We start from the raw sequence: 15,169 nt of genomic DNA on the forward strand, positions 1-15,169 counted from the left end.
CATTTGCATTTTGTAACAATTTACATTTACCTTACTGTCTTTTCCTCTGACACAGAAATTAAGGTATCACCTTCTACCACTGTTTAAATGCTGCATCAGCTGTCAAAACAGGTACTGATTGAATATTTTTTTTTAAGAAAGACAATCATTTTTATAATTGAACTTCTCCTCAGTGTGGACAGTTGCTGCAAAATGCACAGGTACCGTATATGTGATACCTTGCTCAATAGTAGTACCTGTGAGAGGGATCTTGGAGTCCTAGTGGATAACCATTTAGATATGAGCCAGCAGTGTGCAGCAGGTACCGTATATGTGGTACCTTGCTCAATAGTAGTACCTGTGAGAGGGATCTTGGAGTCCTAGTGGATAACCATTTAGATATGAGCCAGCAGTGTGCAGCAGCTGCTAAAAAAGCCAACACAGTTCTGGGCTGCATAAACAGAGGGATAGAATCAAGATCACGTGAAGTGTTAGTGCCACTTTATAATGCCTTGGTAAGACCACACTTGGAATATTGCATCCAGTTTTGGTCGCCACGATGTAAAAAAGATGTTGAGACTCTAGAAAGAGTGCAGAGAAGAGCAACAAAGATGATTAGAGGACTGGAGGCTAAAACATATGAAGAACAGTTGCAGGAACTGGGTATGTCTAGTTTAACAAAAAGAAGGACTAGGGGAGACATGATAGCTGTGTTCCAATATCTCAGGGGCTGCCACAAAGAAGAGGGAGTCAGGCTGTTCTCCAAAGCACCTGAGGGTAGAACAAGAAGCAATGGATGGAAACTGATCAAAGAAAGAAGCAACTTAGAACTAAGGAGAAATTTCCTGACAGTTAGAACAATTAATCAGTGGAACGACTTGCTTGCAGAAGTTGTGAATGCTCCAACACTGGAAATTTTTAAGAAATGTTGGATAACCATCTGTCTGAGATGGTGTAGGGTTTCCTGCCTGGGCCGGGGGTTGGATTAGAAGGCCTACAAGGTCCCTTCCAACTCTGTTGTTATATATTATATTATAAAATAAAATAAACTATTTAAAGCAATAAAATTATGAATTATTGACTAAGCCAGCATAAGGGTAAAGGTTTGCCCTGTCCAATCCTGTCCATCACAAGGAGGTGCTCTCATCTCTGTTTGTTAGCTAAGAGAACCCGCATTGTTTTTTATTTATTTATTTATTTTGTCACAACAGTATACACAAGCATCAACATAAATCAGCAAAATATCATATAAGCATATATATATGAGCAAAAGTATGTAATAATTGTATTAATTTGATAAAATAAAAGGAAACAGTAGAACAGGAACGGTAGGCACTTTTGTGCTCTTATGCATGCCCCTTATAGTCCTCTTAGGAATGGGGTGAGGTCAATGGTAGATAGTTTTTGGTTAAAGCTTTTGGGAATTTGAGAAGAGACCACAGAGTCAGGCAGTGTGTTCCAAGTGTTAACAACTCTGTTACAAAAATCGTATTTTCTGCAATCAAGATTGAAGAAGTTAACATTAAGTTTGAATCTATTGTTTGTTCTTGTAGTATTGCGATTGAAGCTGAAGTAGTCTTTAACAGGAAGGACATTGCAATAGATGATTCTGTGTGTTAAACACAGGTTTTGTCGGAGTTGGCAGAGTTCTAAGTTTTCTAATCCCAGGATTTCAAGTCTGGTGGTGTAAGGTATTTTGTTGTTTTCAGAGGAGCAGAGAACTCTTCTTGTAAAATATTTCTGGACACGTTCAATTGTATTAATGTCAGAGATGTGGTGTGGGTTCCAGACAGGTGAGCTGTATTCAAGAATAGGTCTAGCAAATGTTTTGTATGCTCTGTTTAGTAGTGTAGAGTTTTTGGAAAAGAAGCTATATTCAAGAATATTCTTGAATAGGTCTAGCAAATTGTCTTGAATTGTCGGAAGACATTTCTGTGGTCATATGTCTAGCATGACTAACTGCCAAGGTACATGGAACCCTGGTACCTTCCCCCTGAAGTGCTACCTATTTATCTACTTGCGTATGAATACTGTAATGTATTTGAATTTCTGGGGGGAAATTCACGTTCCTGATTGGCTGGTGCCTCAGCCAAAAGACTATATAAAGAGAGCTGTTTGCCTGTTGTTTTTGCTGGGTTTTCGCAATAAACTAAAGAGCTGTTTATTTATTTTTATTTTATTTATTAAATTTTTATACCGCCCTTCTCCCGAAGGACTCAGGGCGGTGTACAGCCAACGATAAAACAAAATATATACAATTAAAACAACATTTAAAACATAGCAAATTATAAAGGCTGATAAATTAAAATTTAGATTTTAAAATTTTAAAATATTAATAAACCCCAAATTTAAAATTCTACACTATTATGCCAGTCCCGCCTCTTTGGTTGTCACCAAAGACTGTCTCCTACCTCTTCATTGCCCAAACTCAACAAATACTTTCAAACTGGTAGATGGATAGGATCCGGGACAAGGAGATGAGTTCACCCAGTAATGCAACATTTGAGTATCAGACCTGGGCTTTCAGTTTTCCATTGAGCCATTGCAGGTCCCCAAATCAACATAAAATTGTGAAAAAGAAAAAGGGGAGTATATTAAAATTACAAGAGGGAGAGATTATATTAATGAACTATGCAACCACACAAAAACTTTTTCATCAATATTATTCCATCTTTTACTACTGGTTCATAAGAACTTGAAGGAACCAGGAGCAACCCACCACTGGCCAAGGTATATGGAACCTTGTTACTTTCCCACTGAAGTGCTACCTATTTATGTACTTGCACATGAATGCTTTCAAACTGCTATATGGATGGGATCAGGGACAAGCAGATGAGCTCAACCAGTTATGCAACATTCGAGTATCAAACCTCTGCATTCAGCTTTCAACTGAGGCATTGCAGGTCCCCCGAACCTGCAACATATTCATGTATTTGTGCTATGTTCCTTCTTGTTTCAAACGCTCTACCATCATCCCAGTGCCGAAGAAGCCCACCATCAAGGAACTGAATGACTACAGACCAGTTGCTCTAATATCTGTAGTCATGAAAACCTTTGAAAGGCTAGTGCTTTCCTACCTGAAAACCATCACGAATCCGCTTTTAGACCCCTTGCAATTTGCATACCGAGCAAATAGATCAACAGATGATGCTGTTAATATGGCTCTGCACTACATCCTACAACATCTTGAGTCTCCAAAGACCTATGCAAGGGTCCTTTTTGTAGACTTTAGTTCAGCATTCAATACCATCATTCCAGACATTCTTCTAACTAAGCTAAACCAGCTACAGGTACCGGAACAGACTTGTAAGTGGATCACAAGCTTCCTAACAAACAGGAAGCAGCAGGTGAAGCTAAGCAAGATCACATCAAATACCTGTACAATTAGCACAGGGCCCACCCAAGGCTGTGTGCTCTCCCCACTTCTCTTCTCTGTATACCAATGACTGCATCTCCAATGATCCATTTGTTAAGCTACTGAAGTTCGCAGATGACACAACAGTGATTGGTCTCATTCGAGACAATGACGAATCCGCATATAGACGAGAGGTCAAACGACTAGCCTTGTGGTGCAACCAAAACAATCTGGAACTGAACACACTCAAAACCGTAGAAATGGTGGTAGACTTTAGGAAAAACCCTTCCATACTTCCACCTCTCACAATACTTGACAACACAGTATCAACAGTAGAAACCTTCAAATTTCTGGGTTCTATCATATCGCAAGATCTCAAATGGACAGCTAACATCAAAAACATCATTAAAAACGGACAACAAAGAATGTTCTTTCTGCGCCAACTCAGTAAGCTCAAACTGCCCAAGGAGCTGCTGATCCAATTCTACAGAGGAATTACTGAGTCTGTCATTTGCACCTCTATAACTGTCTGGTTCGGTTCTGCAACCCAACAAGAAACACAGACTTCAGAGGATAATTAGAACTGCAGAAAAATAATTGCTACCAACTTGCCTTCCATTGAGGACCTGTATACTGCACGAATCAAGAAGAGGGCCGTGAAAATATTTGCAGATCCCTCGCATCCTGGACATAAACTGTTTCAACTCCTACCCTCAAAACGACGCTATAGAGCACTGCACACCAGAACAACTAGACACAAGAACAGTTTTTTCCCGAAGGCCATCACTCTGCTAAACAAATAATTCCCTCAACACTGTCAGACTATTTACTGAATCTGCACTACTATTAATCGTTTCATAGTTCCCATCACCAATCTCTTTCCACTTATGACTGTATGACTATAACTTGTTGCTGGCAATCCTTATGATTTATATTGATATATTGACCATCAATTGTGTTGTAAATGTTGTACCTTGATGAACGTATCTCTTCTTTTATGTACACTGAGAGCATATGCACCAAGACAAATTCCTTGTGTGTCCAATCACACTTGGCCAATAAAATTCTATTCTATTCTATTCTATTTCCATTCACAAACATTATGAAAAGGAAAAAAAGGGAAGTGTGTTAAAATTACAAGAGGGAGAGATTATATTAATGAACTATGAAAAAAAAGTAGTTCATCAATGTTATTTCAACTTTCATAAATTCTTCCCTGTCGTTTTTCTTAGCTGACCTATGGCTCCAGTCCAGTCATGGATAAAGAGACTCAAGCAGTTTTCTTCCAACAAATGCTTCCAAATGAATCTCACCAACATAAGGGTCTCCTCCAGCTATTGCTCTATTTTAGATGGATCTGGATTGGAGTTCTTGCTGTGAAGGATGACAATGGAGAGAAATTTGTATAGGAGGTGCTTCCTGTGTTTTCCCAGCATGGTATCTGCTTTGATTTCATACAAGAGTTCATCAATGTTGCTTTTTACAGTGATCTTACTGATGTAGTAGATGAAGGAGTCCAAATATACCGAGTTCTGATGAAAAGCACAGCCAATGTGATAATCTTGTATGGTGAAAGTAGGTCCATGCCTACCCTGAGAACATTCCTCCAGTTTTCAGAAGTGGAGGATATTCCAAGGAAGAAAAAAATCTGGTTGATAACAGCTCCAACAGATTACACCTCCGTTTCCTTTCATAGATCGTGGGATATCCATTTTCTTCCAGGTGCTTTATCCTTTGCAATTCACACAAAGGAGATCCAAGATTTCCAGAAATTTCTTGAAAGTATAAATCCAAGGAATAATCAACATGATCATTTTCGGAAAGATTTTTGGGAACAGGCGTTCGATTGTTTCTTTTCCCCTTCTGTGGCAGAGAAGTCTGAGAAAAATGTACTGGACAGGAGAGGCTTAAGAGTCTGTGTTCAAAACACTCATGAGTGGCCAGAGCTACAACATTTATAATGCTGTCTATGCTGTGGCACATGCTTTGCAATCTCTGGATTTATCCAAGTCCAAACACAGAGCAATAGTGAAAGAGGGAAGAAAACAAATTCACTATCATGTCTTGTGGCAGGTAAGGCTTTCAGCAGAGAAATGCAGAAATCTGGAAGGATTTATATTCTTGCAGCCAACTGGTCTTTTTAATTTAAATCCTCCCATCCTCCACCATTCACTGAAGAAGCTTCTTGGATGAGAAGAAAAAACAACAAAGTCCAGTTGTCTTTTGAAAAAGCACCTTTAGGACAACTATGTCCGGGATGACTAAGAATCTCTATAGTCAATAGAGACCCCTGTAAGGGTCTCAAAATTAGGTTTAAAAGTTAAATGAAACAACGTCTTAACCCACTGAAATATTTATATCGTTATATTGAAATCATAAAAAGCATTCTACAAAATTATAAACACAAGTCTTAGAATTTGCTTCTGTCCATTAAAGTAACCGCCTGTCGTGTCCCACTCCTCTGCTGATAGCCGGGTCAGGGAAATCCGAATCAGGCGTGCCTCTGCAGCTCTGCCAAAGTCCTAGCAAAGTTCTCAAGGCAGGCAGGAGACCAGGAAGTGACTTCAGCAAGATAAGGTAGACTTTGCCTGACTCAGAGAATGCCAGAAAGCAGATCCTTTATATAGGCCATGGGGTGTGGCTCCATGACTCAGCACTTATCCAGGCCTGCCCCTCCCTTCCTTCTGTTGCCGCCGCCTATCAATTCTCCTGAAGCGAGGGTCACTCCAGTCTGCAGCTGTTGGTAATTGACCTTCCTCAGGATCACATGCTGTGGGGGAGGGGGAGGGTCTAGTTGCTCCGTTTGCCTGGGCATGGAGCCAGGGCTGGGGGCTGGAGGCACTTCTTCTTCTTCGGCCTGTCTGGGCATGGAGCCAGGGCTGGGGCCGGGAGGCATGCTAGGACATTCCTCAGCGTTCGGAAGCAGATAAGACGGGCCCGGCTGCGGGGAAAGCGGACGAGGCACAACACCGCCATTGCAGCTTGTAAGTAAAGGGAGATATTAAGTAAGTAAGTAAATGCTACCTCTAGATCAGGGGTAGTCAACCTTTTTATACCTACTGCCCACTTTTGTATCTCTGTTAGTAGTAAAATATTCTAACCGCCCACTGGTTCCACAGTAACCGTCATTACCGAGCATGCCTCTTGCACATCGTGGATTGGGTTTGAGGGGGAGGGCACCAGCTACCAGCTCTGCTTGTCTGTTACACCTGGCTGATGTGGGGTCAGATGCGCTGTTGAAGGCTACTTCAGCTTCAATCGCAACAATACACGAGCACACAATAGATTTAAACTTAATGTGAACCGCTCCAATCTTGATTGTAGAAAATGTGACTTCAGTAACAGTTGTTAATGCCTGGAATGCACTACCTGACTCTGTGTTCTCTTCCCAAAATCCCCAAAACTTTAACCAAAGACTATCTACTATTGAACTCACCCCATTCCTAAGAGGTCTGTAAGGGGTGTGCATAAGAGCACCAGTGTGCCTACTGTTCCTGTCCTAATGTTCCCTTTGATTGTATCCAATTCATATGGTTATTTCATGCTTATACTTATATATATTGTTGTGTTTGACAAATAAATAAATAAATAAAAATATTCTGGGATGAAGCTCTTTTGTTTGCAGTCGCACTATAGCGCCATTTAGTTTCACTTATGTAATGTGAACTAAACTTATGTGCGGGTGATACATATAGTATATTTTCAAAAATTTAAATTGTCATGGGGAATTTTTTGAAAATCTAATGAAAATGTTTTTAAATAATGCTATGAAAATTTTTAAAAAGTCAATTAAATTTTTTAAAAAAGGAAAGTTCTTCAGTGTCAGACAAAACCCCTACCGTCCACCATGAAAGCTGGAACGCCCACTAGTGGGCAGTAAGGATCAGGTTGACTACCGCTGCTCTCGATCATGGGTGTCAAACTCACGGTGTCATGTTTCCATCATGTATCGTGACATTTTGCCCTATCATGGAACTGGGGTGAGCATGTCCTGCACATGATGCATCTGGTCCGTGGAGCATCAGTTTGACACCCCTGCTACTCTAAATCATTCTTTTGTTCTAAATGTTTTGCTTTTGAATGCTTGCATTTAGTCAGCACAGTTCTTTCGACTGTTGAAAGTATACTCATGCCCTTATTTTAAGGCATTTCCTGAGGAGGATCTTCTCATGCAAACCCTAAGTGGAAGAGGAAGGACTGATAATATTTTGACATCCCTACTTAAGGAAGAAGCAGGATTCTGGAGTTGTCCTTTTTAATCAGGGATAATGGTTCATACACTATTTGAGACTCACCTGCATATCTACACTCAACTATTCACAACAACAATGTATAATTTTAGAAAGGGACGCAGTGGCTCAGGGGCTAGGATGTTGTGTTTGTTGATCGAAAGGTCGGCAGCTCAGTGGTTCGAATCCCTAGTGCTGCCGTGTAATGGGGTGAGCTTCCGTTACTTGTCCCAGCTTCTGCCAACCTAGCAGTTTCGAAAGCACGTAAAAATGCAAGTAGAAAAAATAGGGACCACCTTTGGTGGGAAGGTAACAGCGTTCCGTGCACCTTTGGCATTGAGTCATGCTGGCCACATGACCACGGAGACATCTTCGGACAGCGCTGGCTCTTCGGCTTTGAAACAGAGATGAGCACCGCTCGCTAGAGTCAGCAACGACTAGCACGTATGTGTGAGGGGAACCTTTACCTTTAGCTAATTTTAGAGCAAATGAATGAAAAATAAATGGAGCAAGCTTATAGAACCTTCCAGAAATGAGGTTCTAGAACAGGGGTGTCAAATTCAAGGCCCACGGACCAGCACCGTTTTCGCTGGGAGAGGGTTGCAGGAGGCCATCCCAGCTGAAAATGGAGCTTAAGAGCCTGTTTTGCTGGCACAGCACTCAGGCCACAGGTGCTTCTGACACAAGTGACATCAAGCTGGCCATGTCCACGCTGGCCACTTCCACTCTGGCCCTCCCCCAGGTCAAACACAACCCTGGCGTGGCCCTCAATGAAACCGAGTTTGACACTGCTGTTCTAGAGGAAACAAGGGAGGGAGTGAAGGTATTTTTTTTAACATTTCAGGGTCTTAATAAAAGAGGAGCAGGGGAGGATGTTGTGTTTGTTGATCGAAAGGTCGGCAGCTCAGTGGTTCGAATCCCTAGTGCTGCCGTGTAATGGGATGAGCTTCCGTTACTTGTCCCAGCTTCTGCCAACCTAGCAGTTTCGAAAGCACGTAAAAATGCAAGTAGAAAAAATAGGGACCACCTTTGGTGGGAAGGTAACAGCGTTCCGTGCACCTTTGGCGTTGAGTCATGCTGGCCACATGACCACGGAGACATCTTCGGACAGCGCTGGCTCTTCGGCTTTGAAACAGAGATGAGCACCGCTCCCTAGAGTCGGCAACGACTAGCACGTATGTGTGAGGGAAACCTTTACCTTTAGCTAATTTTAAAGCAAATGAATGAAAAATAAATGGAGCAAGCTTATAGAACCTTCCAGAAACGAGGTTCTAGAACAGGGGTGTCAAATTCAAGGCCCACGGACCAGCACCGTTTTTGCTGGGAGAGGGTTGCAGGAGGCCATCCCAGCTGAAAATGGAGCTTAAGAGCCTGTTTTGCTGGCACAGCACTCAGGCCACAGGTGCTTCTGACACAAGTGACATCAAGCTGGCCATGTCCACGCTGGCCACTTCCACCCTGGCCCTCCCCCAGGTCAAACACAACCCTGGCGTGGTCCTCAATGAAACTGAGTTTGACACTGCTGTTCTAGAGGAAACAAGGGAGGGAGTGAAGGTATTTTTTTTAACATCTCAGGGTCTTAATAAAAGAGAAGCAGGGGAGGATGTTATTGTGGGCATGTGTTGTGACTCCAGCCCCTGAACCTGGCCCCATGCCCGAAAGTGTCTCCGAGAGTGAGGGGGAAGGGCCAGTAAGGCTTACCTCGGGAGCACCGATGCCTTTGGCTTGGCTCCAGGAGCCAGAACCAGGCCAGTCGGAGGACATAATGAGGCCGACATCCCCTGATTCCTCCCTTCCTCAGGCTACGCCTTCAGACCCAGCTGATAATAATAATAATCAAGCTTGGATTAACCCACGCTTCAGAAGATTAGAGAGGCAGCATCATCAAAGGATATACAAGGAGCTTTGGGACTGCTCGCACTTCACGGGGAGCAAAAGATTAGCTGAACTGTTTCAAAGAGAGCTGAAGTCTTACTCTGTAAGTCATTTGTTTGAACTTTGGCAGGCAGCTGCGATTTCTCTGCCAGGACTGATAAGAGCCATGAATCCACTGGCTGAAGGCCAGCTCGTTGCTCCGAAGTGGGGAAGGAGACAGAATAGCATGCCTCTTTGCAGATATATGTACTCATATGGGGTGAAAGATTCTATAGATTCCAAAATGGAATTTAGGCCATCAAATCCAACCCCTGCTCCGGGCAAGATTTCAAATTCCATCACCATCAACAGATGTTGACTCTGCCTTTTCTAAAAAAAATAAGCAGCAAAGAAATGCCCTTTTGTCATCAATTTGTACCGCTGAACGTCTTCTATTTAGATATAATTTCTTAGTTAGAATAAAATTTCTATTCCAATCTAGGTTTCCAAAATTATTTTCTAAGGAGAGAAGCAACCTACAGCTAAGGATAAATTTCCTGACAGAACAATTATCCAGAGGAATAGTTTGTCTCCAGAAATTGTGGATGCTCCATCACTGGAGATTTTTAAAAAGAGACTGGACAACCATTTGTCTGGAATAGTATAAAGCCTCAATATAGAGTCTATAATATCAAACTACAACCTTATACATACTAGTATTTTTAATATATTTATATGTGATCATCTGGCTTAACTAATTATAGCAGTGAAATGATGGATTGCAGTTTTATAAAATTTTCACTAGGGTTATATTTTCTAATCAAATATTGATAATATTTTAACTTTATTTCAGAAATGTGAAATTTTGGAATGATTGTGGAATTATTTGATTTTTAAAAAAATGTTTAAAGAAACATACTCTAATTTGTCTCTTTCTCCCTCTTTACATCTGTACATTTCAGCTTCATTCTTTTCTGAAAGGCATTACATTCAATAACAGTGTTGGTGAAAAGATCTCCCTTGATAAAAATGGAGAATTCATTGGTGGATTTGATATTATCAACTGGATCACATTCCCAAACCAGTCCTTTCTTAGGGTCAAAGTTGGAATGGTAGATCCTACAGCTCCAGCAGAGAAGTTCTTCAATATTTTCGTAGATTCCATCATGTGGCCAGCAGGCTTTAATCAGGTTAGCTGTTTGAATCTAAATTGGTCAGCATTCATTTATGTAGCATAAAATATCTTTAACAATGAAATTCCCATAGCATCAGTTTTAACTACCGTATATACTCGAGTATAAGCCGAGTTTTTCAGCACGTTTTTTGTGCTGAAAAAGTCCCCTCGGCTTATACTCGGGTCTATACGGCTTATACTCGAGTTTTGTTTTTTTTTTAAGCCCCTCGGCTTATACTCGAGTATATACGGCTTATACTCGAGTTGTTGTTTTTTTTTTCACATTTTACGGACGGTGGGGAAGCCCTGCGGTGCAGTGAGAGGCGGGCGGGGAGCCGCCAGCCTTCTCAGCTGAGGAGGAGGGTTTCCAACCGGTGGTGCCTCATTCCACCTCGCTTATACTCGAGTCCCCAGTTTACCCCAGTTTTTGGGGTAAAATTGGGGACCTCGGCTTATACTCGGATCGGCTTATATTCGAGTATATACGGTAATCTAAATACAAATAACCTAGGGAAGGAAAAAAATATATATGCAAGAATGCTTAATTCCTAATGGCTGGTTTACAATACTTCACCTTTTATTTTGTTCCCCTGTTAATTATTATTTTTTATTTGCATTTATATCCTGCCCTTCTCCAAAGGTTCAGGGCGGCTTACACTATGTTAGCAATAGTCTTCATCCATTTGTATATTATATACAAAGTCAACTTATTGCCCCCAACAATCTGGATCCTCATTTTACCTACCTTATAAAGGATGGAAGGCTGAGTCAACCTTGGGCCTGGTGGGACTTGAACCTGCAGTAATTGCAAGCAGATGTGTTAATAACAGACTGTCTTAGCAGTCTGAGCCACCAGAGGCCCTCTGGTGCCTCTGGTGGCTCAGACTGAACTGATTATGGATAATCAGTTCACTGGTTTTGATGTAAAAACTGTAGTTCAATGTATTAAGGTAAAAGTTCCCCTCGCACATAGTCATTCTCTGTTTCAAAGCCGAAGAGCCAGTGCTGTCCGAAGACATCTCCGTGGTCATGTGGCCGGCATGATTAAATGGCAAAGGCACACGGAACGCTGTTACCTTTCCACCAAAGATAGTCCCTATTTTTCTACTTGCATTTTTTATGTGCTTTCAAACTGCTAGATTGGCAGAAGCTGGGACAAGTAACAGGAGCTCACCCTGTTACGCAGCACTAGGGATTTGAACTGCTGAACTGCTGACCTTTCGATCGACAAGCTTAGCGTCTTACCCACTGAGCCACCAGTTCAATGTATTGTATGTATCAATCTAGTGGCATCAAAATTTAACAAACTGAGAAAAATTATTTTCATCAGTATAGAAATAGCTTTTAGAGGGGTGAGGATGATGGTTAGAGAAAAGCCACCAATGCCAATCATCATAGATATTCAATGAATTTGTTTCAGAAAAAAAATACAACTCAAAAGAATGTCATCACACTACTTCTGCTTATCAATATATTTTTATTCTGTTGATTCCACATTAAGAGTATCTCTTCAAGCACTTCCTTTCCCCTCTGCATCTTAAAATATTTTTCTCCATTTATTGATAGGCATTACCTCTATCTTTATGTAATGATCCTTGTGAGACCGGATACAGCAAGGCGAAGAAAGAAGGGGAGTCATTTTGCTGCTATGATTGCCAGCTGTGTCCAGAGGGAAAAATAACAGAGGAGAAGGGTAGGAAATTTCAAAGTATTATGGGTACAACAAGGTGCATAATCCACTATCTCAACTCCACTGTGTTCTTTTTCAGACATGGATGATTGCTCTCTGTGTCCAAATGATCATTATTCAAACCTCCATCGAAATACGTTTATTCCAAAGCGGATCAGCTTGTTGTCCTACAATGAGTCTATGGGGATCAGTCTAACTATTCTTTCCCTTTGCTTTTCATTGAAGACAATTTTGGTGCTCACAATCTTTGTTAAATATAAAAACACCCCCATTGTCAAAGCCAATAACCGGAATCTCACTTACACTCTCCTTGTTTCCCTCCTGCTCACTTTCCTTTGTGCATTTTTATTTATGGGAAGACCTGGTAAGATTGTGTGTCTCCTTCGACAATCAGCTTTTGGACTCATCTTCTCTGTGGCGGTTTCTTGTATATTGGCCAAAACCTTTGTTGTGGTACTAGCCTTCATGGCCACCAAACCCGGGTCCAAACTGAGAAACTGGGTGGGTGGAAGAATAATCAGTTACATTATTCTTTCCTGCTCTCTTGTTCAATTAAGCATTTGTGCTGCATGGCTGATAATATGCCCACCATACCCAGATTTTGACGCATACTCAATGTCTGAAGAAGTCATCCTGGAGTGCAATGAAGACTCCTTCATGTTCTGCTGTGTTTTGGGCTTTATGGGTTTTCTTGCTCTGCTTAGCTTCTCTGCTGCTTTTCTAGCTAGGAAGTTACCTGACAGTTTCAACGAAGCCAAATTTATCACCTTCAGCATGTTGGTCTTTTGCAGTGTTTGGTTTTGCTTTATTCCAACCTATCTAAGCACAAAGGGAAAATATACATTGGCTGTGGAGATCTTCTCCATGATCTCCTCCAGTGCTGGCTTACTGGTATGTATCTTCTTCCCCAAGTGTTTTATCATTATGATGAGACCTCAATTGAATAATAAACATCAGCTCATGAAAAGAAAGTTTTAAACCTTTGTCTGTTTCCCACTGATTATTTTTATGTATCTAGATATTTTGATCATCCCTGGAAATATTTTTTGGGGGACAATTAGTTTTTTAGGTAGAACTGATTAAATAAGCAACATTCTCTCTGTTCTAGGTTTTTGAAACTTCACCAGTGTCTCATATTTCACATGTACTCTACTACAAAGTAATTATTTGAGAACTTATATTTTCTCATTTTTCCATCTCATGCTGTTTGATTCACAAGTTCAGGTTCATATTCTTGAGGAGCAATCCAAACTCCTTCACACTGAAGGTTTATCTTCTAAGACCTGTGGGATAGACATTACTGCATTGCTGTTAACCTGAACAGCATTTCCTTAATGCCATTTGTACAAATGGTGAATAAGAAAATTGTGAATGTACTTTAGAAAAGAATGGTTCTTAACGACCCTCTGATTGTATCCTCCTTTTCTAAAGAGATCATCCAAACACCCACAACATTGTGTTATATCATCCAAGAAATGTAAGTGACCTGGATCTTTACTCAGAAAGCATCTGCCGTAGGAAGAAGGGGAAAACTGCAAGATGTGAATGCATGATGACTCCTCCTCCTCCTCCTCCTCCTCCTCCTCCTCCTCCTCCTCCTCCTCCTCCTCCTCCTCCTCCTCCTCCTCCTCCTCCTCCTCCTCCTCCTCTATTCTTCTCCTATTGCTTCTCTTTCCTGTATCATTTTTTTCTTCTCTCTCTTCTCCTTTTACTATCTTTACTACAAAGTGACCATTTTCACAATAGTTTACAAAAAAAGGTTATCCCCTAACTTATGACTGGTAGTTAAAACCACTCAATGTCCTTTAATTTCATTCATTTTGGTGTTATTTCCATAATTTTTAATTTCATGACTTTCATGTCGTATTTCACATAACCATTTAATAAATAAATCAATCCCATGACATTTAATTTACATATAAAGGTTGAATATATATTTTAAAAATCATTTTTACATTTGTGGTCCACTTTCCAATAAATAAAAAAAAATCACCAATTAAAGGTTTTTGTTAGATTGATGTACTGTATGCTTGTGCAATTGTGTGGTGATAAAAATGGTATAATTTAACAGAAAAAAGTTAAATCTGTGTTTAACTAAGATTTGTTAAGGGATAAGCAATCCCTATTCCCATTTTTTTCCCACCAATTTAGGTATTTTAATTAAAAGGGTTCAACAAAGGAAAACGCCGCTTTTCAAGGGGGAAAAATCCATCCACGTTGGCAACAAGGTTATGATTTGCTGCATCTCCACCAGGACATTTTGCCATCATTAATGGAATTGTGAATCCTGAATTGTACCAGCAAATTCTATAGGAAAATTTAGTTAGTTAGTTAGTTAGTTAGCTAGTTAGTTAGTCAAATACATATTAAATAATATATATAAGTATAAGCATGAATTGAATACCTAAAATGAATACAACTAAAGGGAACATTACGAAGGAACGGTAGGCACGCTGGTGCTCTTAAACACGCCCCTTACAGACCTCTATAAAATGACAGGGTATCTGTCCATGAAGTGAAACCCAAAAGAAAGTGGATGGTGCAAGAAAACACACAAGTTGTTGTACAATCTAGGATTGGCTAAAGAAGAAGAAAGTTAATGTTTTGGAATGGCCAAGCTCAAATTCTGACCTTAATCTTAGAGAAATGTTGTGGAAGGACCTGAAATACAATGTTGAGTTGAAACTGTTCTGGAGGGTAGACTAGGCTAAATTCCACCAAGCCAACGTGCAGGATTAATTAACAGTTATCAGAAACATTTACTTGCAGTTACTGCTAATCAAGGGTTAGGATTAGGGTTAGAATACACGCCGGTTACTGAAAGCAAAGATTCTTATATTTTTGCCACACACAAATATAGAGCTTTGGATCATTTTCTTCAATAAATA

At 40.6% G+C, this 15,169-nt stretch overlaps 1 protein-coding gene across 1 annotated transcript; it reads left to right on the forward strand.

The window, feature by feature from the left end:
* The first annotated feature begins 8,188 nt into the window (after positions 1-8,188).
* LOC131197965 (vomeronasal type-2 receptor 116-like) lies at positions 8,189-13,259 on the forward strand. The gene is made up of 4 exons (XM_058182472.1): positions 8,189-8,386; positions 10,380-10,607; positions 12,158-12,284; positions 12,361-13,259. The coding sequence occupies exons 1-4, from the start codon at positions 8,189-8,191 to the stop codon at positions 13,257-13,259; spliced, it is 1,452 nt and encodes a 483-aa protein (XP_058038455.1).
* Positions 13,260-15,169: the final 1,910 nt, after the last annotated feature.

Source organism: Ahaetulla prasina, chromosome 4 (genome assembly GCF_028640845.1).
Source record: "Ahaetulla prasina isolate Xishuangbanna chromosome 4, ASM2864084v1, whole genome shotgun sequence".
NCBI classification, from domain to species: Eukaryota; Metazoa; Chordata; class Lepidosauria; order Squamata; family Colubridae; genus Ahaetulla; species Ahaetulla prasina.

Excerpts from the sequence above, each read along its gene's own strand:
- LOC131197965 (XM_058182472.1), top strand. The coding sequence starts at position 8,189 with ATGGAGCTTAAGAGCCTGTTTTGCTGGCACAGCACTCAGGCCACAGGT. Across the intron at positions 10,608-12,157 it reads GGCCAGCAGGCTTTAATCAG|GCATTACCTCTATCTTTATG; the intron begins GTTAGCTGTTTG and ends ATTTATTGATAG. Across the intron at positions 12,285-12,360 it reads AAAAATAACAGAGGAGAAGG|ACATGGATGATTGCTCTCTG; the intron begins GTAGGAAATTTC and ends GTTCTTTTTCAG.